Source organism: Pyrus communis, chromosome 11, assembly GCF_041283825.1.
Source record: "Pyrus communis isolate YQ-2024b chromosome 11, ASM4128382v1, whole genome shotgun sequence".
NCBI classification, from domain to species: Eukaryota; Viridiplantae; Streptophyta; class Magnoliopsida; order Rosales; family Rosaceae; genus Pyrus; species Pyrus communis.
Genome location: NC_142575.1, coordinates 3,337,009 through 3,341,373, shown reverse-complemented (window position 1 = coordinate 3,341,373; position 4,365 = coordinate 3,337,009). Strand labels below are relative to the sequence as shown.

General features: G+C 34.9%; 1 protein-coding gene across 1 annotated transcript; it reads left to right on the top strand.

The window, feature by feature from the left end:
- The first annotated feature begins 2,887 nt into the window (after positions 1-2,887).
- On the top strand, positions 2,888-4,365 carry LOC148692688 (uncharacterized). Its single transcript, XM_088679105.1, has 4 exons — positions 2,888-3,113; positions 3,289-3,368; positions 3,756-3,978; positions 4,171-4,365. The coding sequence occupies exons 1-4, from the start codon at positions 3,035-3,037 to the stop codon at positions 4,284-4,286; spliced, it is 498 nt and encodes a 165-aa protein (XP_088535231.1). The 5' UTR covers positions 2,888-3,034; the 3' UTR covers positions 4,287-4,365.

The following is a 4,365-nucleotide window of genomic DNA, read 5'->3' as shown; positions in this document are numbered from 1 at the left end:
GACCCTTCTCAACGTCCTGCATCGTTGCCCTATATCTGCCGTCCGTTTCAAATTTTACATTTTTTTAAGGATATTCCTATTGACACTTTTTTATTTTTTCTTGTTGCACATTCTTTTTAATTATAGACGTCAGATTGAATAAATAAGAAAGAATAAATAACAAGTTTAACAGCAAGTGTGTGACAAAATTAAGAAAAAATATGTGAAAAGTAAAATAAAGTATGTGGATAGCATCCATTCTTTTTAATTCTTTTGGTCAATAGTTTCAATTTTTGTTTTATTTTGGTTGGTTATTATTTTCTAGTTGACATAGAATTATCAAAATTATATATGCCTCCTATCTTTATTGAATTCTTCCACTTGACCTCACCGCCCAAAATTTTGATTTCTTCCAAATTTACATCAAGAATTAAGTTTTTGGTCCAATTGATGTGGACTCATTTTCCATCCCCATCTTTACTCAAGGCATCGTGGGATTAATAATCTGCATAATAATTTAATGTCGAATTTGTTATTCACTAGAGTCAAATTTAATGTGGTTCAAATTTGTCTTTGGAGAAAATTAAACCTAAAACCTTTCACTTACAAGTGCAGAAGTATATCACTAAACTGTAGTACTAAATCACATAAAATATCACATTTTTGTGTCATATTTGAGCACCACATGATATCCTTAGCATTACTCTATCCTCATCGATTAAATGTAGCATGCAAAGGGGAAAAAGGATAAGCTTTGCTTGAGCCATCAGATTTTGTTTCTATTGGAAATCAGGAAAAAAAAAAAAAAAAAGAGACATGATATGATCACTGACCAAACAATGGACAACAATTGTGTTAAGAAACATTATCCATAAGTCAGTCTAACTCTCAATTATAGGAATTTTTGTTCCATAGCTACCTACGTAACACAACCCACTTGGTCTTCTGGTTCCTGCTTAAGTTAATCAGATGCAAAATGATTTATGAGATTGTCATAACTTATTACTTTGGTTTTTAAGATTTAAAATCGATAAGAGCGGTCTCTGAGTTTGTCACCTTCATTTTAATCATTTTGTGAAAAATCTCCGTTAAATTGAAGAAATTACCAGTTCAAGGAGAGGGGTTGATTTGACAAAAGTACCCTCAATTAAACGGAGATTATTCAAGAAATAACCAAAATGATTGACGGTGGATAATTTTGGGGATCATTTATATCGATTTTAAATCTTAGAAATCAAAGTGAGAAGTTATACCCATCTCAAAAACTACTTTGACTAAAAAGTTTGAAAGAAAATAAAAAGATCAGATATTTTTACATGCACAAAGCATTGAAACTTGAAAGAGATAAGGCCAGAGGGAAGCAAAAACAAAATTTGAAGCTAATATGTCAGGAGGAAGATCAATGGTAGAGAAGGAGAGGACAAAGAGTGGAATAATACTAAACTACCCTCATCATCATCATCATCATCACTTGGTTCTAATCCATGGCACAGGGCATGGAGCTTGGTGCTGATACAAGATCCGGTGTCTAATGGAAGCTTCAGGCCACAAACTCACATGTCTTGACCTCAAAGGTGCTGGTATTCATCAACCATCCTCACTTTCCAAGACTATAACCAGCCTCTCACTGATTTCTTGTCCGGGAAATGAAATGGTGCGTATTGTGTATGCATGAGTTTTGCTAGAGACAACTGTTACTCACGTGAGTCGGCTGTTAATGAGAGCGAGTCACACCGTTAAACCCACGCTCATCAACCACTAAAAGTTGACACGACAAAAGATAAGCAATATAATGTTTGATGGTCTCACACGGCTAAGACTGTTCTCTTATTTTTCTGTTATTTTAAGGCAAACAAAAACACAATATAGCAAGGTAATGTATTCATATTCCATTTCGAATCATCATCTCTGTAATTTATATCGATTCATAAAAGATTTTATATCGTTTGTAAAAACGATGCATTCATATATTCTAATATTCTTTGGCATTGAATTATGTTTCAGGACTCAACTTCAGCTTCAATGCTGCTGAGGCCAGCACCTGTTATGTCGTTGAAAGAAGCTCGATTCGAAGGAAAAGAGGACTGCTGAACGTGTGCCGAGAGTATACATCAAGAACATGGATGACCATGCATGTTCTAAAGCCTGAGCTGGAAGATGCCATGATCAAGAGATGGCCACCGTCCCAAGTCTTTGTTCTCCATAGCGATCATAGCCCCTTTTACTCCACCCCCATTTTGCTCTTTGGTTTGTTGGTTAAAGCATTGGCTTCCATCAAATGTGCTTAAAATTTTGAATTGCAAGTTCTCGCTTAATTTTTTTCACATTTGTTAAACCACTGGCCTTAATCAAATGAGGAAGTTCATGAACTTTCAATTAGAATGAGACAATTGAAAGAGACATGGATTGGATAGTATTTGTAATCTTAGGGATTGATGAAAACAAAAACAAAAAATTTCAAGTTTGTTGGAGAATACAAGAATCCATGGAAAATGGAAAATGGATAAAATAAAATACAATATATAACGAATGATTTCACTTCTAATTACATTGATGCCTTTTGTTATAAAACTTCCACCTTATTTGTGTTGTACGTGCAATTTGGGATATAATATTAGTGTGATTAGTAGTGAGACACTAATCTTTCCTTCTGAAATCTTGACAAAATACATGAACACGAATTAAAAGGAGAATATTATCCATCCTTCTAAGCCCAACTATTAGATCACTTGTTATTATCATCTCGGACATAAAGTGCCAAAGTAGCTAGTTGTCTTATTTTGTCTTCTGAAATTTACACTCTGTTTTATTATCCTTGGTTAAATCAAACTAATCAATGTTGCTACATATATACTCAGCATATCCTGAAAGCGAAATGATCATATCACATCATTGTCTTGATCCTGTGGCCAAAACTTCATTTTTAGCTCCAATTCTAATACATAAACCGAGGGCTCGTTGATCTTATAAATGTTGCGGTAGTTCAGAAATTCTCTTAGACTCAACCCAAATAATTATTTGGAAGAAGAAGAAGAAGCACGCAGTTTGCTAAGTGATGGAGATTGGTGGGAAAATTGGGTTGGTTTGGTTTTCTCTGGGGATTTTCCTTCTATTTCAAAATGCTCAGGCCTTCAGTATGTATTAATTCTCTTCTATTTCATCGTTATTTTGCAAATGATCTGAAATATAAAATTGTGAAAAAAGAGTTATATATTTATAATTTATATTTGGAGTGTAACTAAGTAGCATGCATGCAAAACGCAAACTCTGAATTATTTGTACTGATGAAATGTTTGGTTTAATTTTCAGATAAAACAGACCCTACAGACAATGTAAATCTAAGTCCATTCTATGCTTGGAAAAGTGCTTACTATTGCATGAACAGAACAGTAAGCTCACGTACACATAGACATGCATGTATTACATCTACTAAGTTTTATTAACATGCATGTATACATATACACACACACATACGAAGTTCTATTTATTGGTTATTTGGTCAACAAAAATTTATGGTCAGTCATCCTTAAATGTGATAGCAATGGTAGAAATTTAAACAATAAAAGCACATCTACTTCTGGTGACCGTAGTTTCTGTGATCAACTAGTGACCAAGAGAGCATCTTGTGTTGTCTTCTTTGAAAAGACAGAGAGGAAAGTGAAAGAGGAGGGGGAGAGGGAAGGGGATTTGGAGGGTTGAGAACCTTATACTCTTTTCACCTAAATGAAGCAACCTAGAACATAAAATTTGACCTGTTTGGTGTGTGTTTTAATTAGGTACCTTCTCAATGTTCGGCAAAGGGGCAGCTGACATTCTCAGGAATAGTGGACGTGGCGGCAAATGAGTCCAGAGAATACTGCACCTCAGGTTGCTCAGCACACGCCTTGGAGGTTCTTAAATGTATCTACCTCTGCAAAAGGGACTTCTGGTTTCATAACAATGCCACTGTGCATGTCCTCATGACAACCATCATTGAGGGATGTGATAAAAATAATTCAGGTATTCTTTTTCTAGCCATATATCAACTTACACGATATATCAAGAAAGACAGAAACATTCTCTTACCCGAATGTGAATTTGAACCATTAATCAAATTAATGTTGTCTTAATTAAATGTGTAGTTTCGATTTATAGTTTGACAATATAGTACCGTAAAGAGAATATTATAATTGGGAACTGTTGAAAATGCAGCTATTTCGACAGCGGATTACAAAAGCGGTGGCATGAAGGTGTTCCAAAAGATGTACGTACCATTTGTTGCATCACTCTCAACCTTGGCCTTCATAGCGACGTCCAACATCATGTGAAGAGCTTTTCCTTGCATGCATGGACATGGAGACAGAGGCACGGCCATCTCAATAAGGATCAACAAACACTTAATTACTT

Coding starts and splice junctions, on each gene's coding strand:
- LOC148692688 (XM_088679105.1), top strand. CDS start 3,035: ATGGAGATTGGTGGGAAAATTGGGTTGGTTTGGTTTTCTCTGGGGATT. Junction 3,114..3,288: donor TCAAAATGCTCAGGCCTTCA/GTATGTATTAAT, acceptor TTTAATTTTCAG/ATAAAACAGACCCTACAGAC. Junction 3,369..3,755: donor ACTATTGCATGAACAGAACA/GTAAGCTCACGT, acceptor TGTTTTAATTAG/GTACCTTCTCAATGTTCGGC.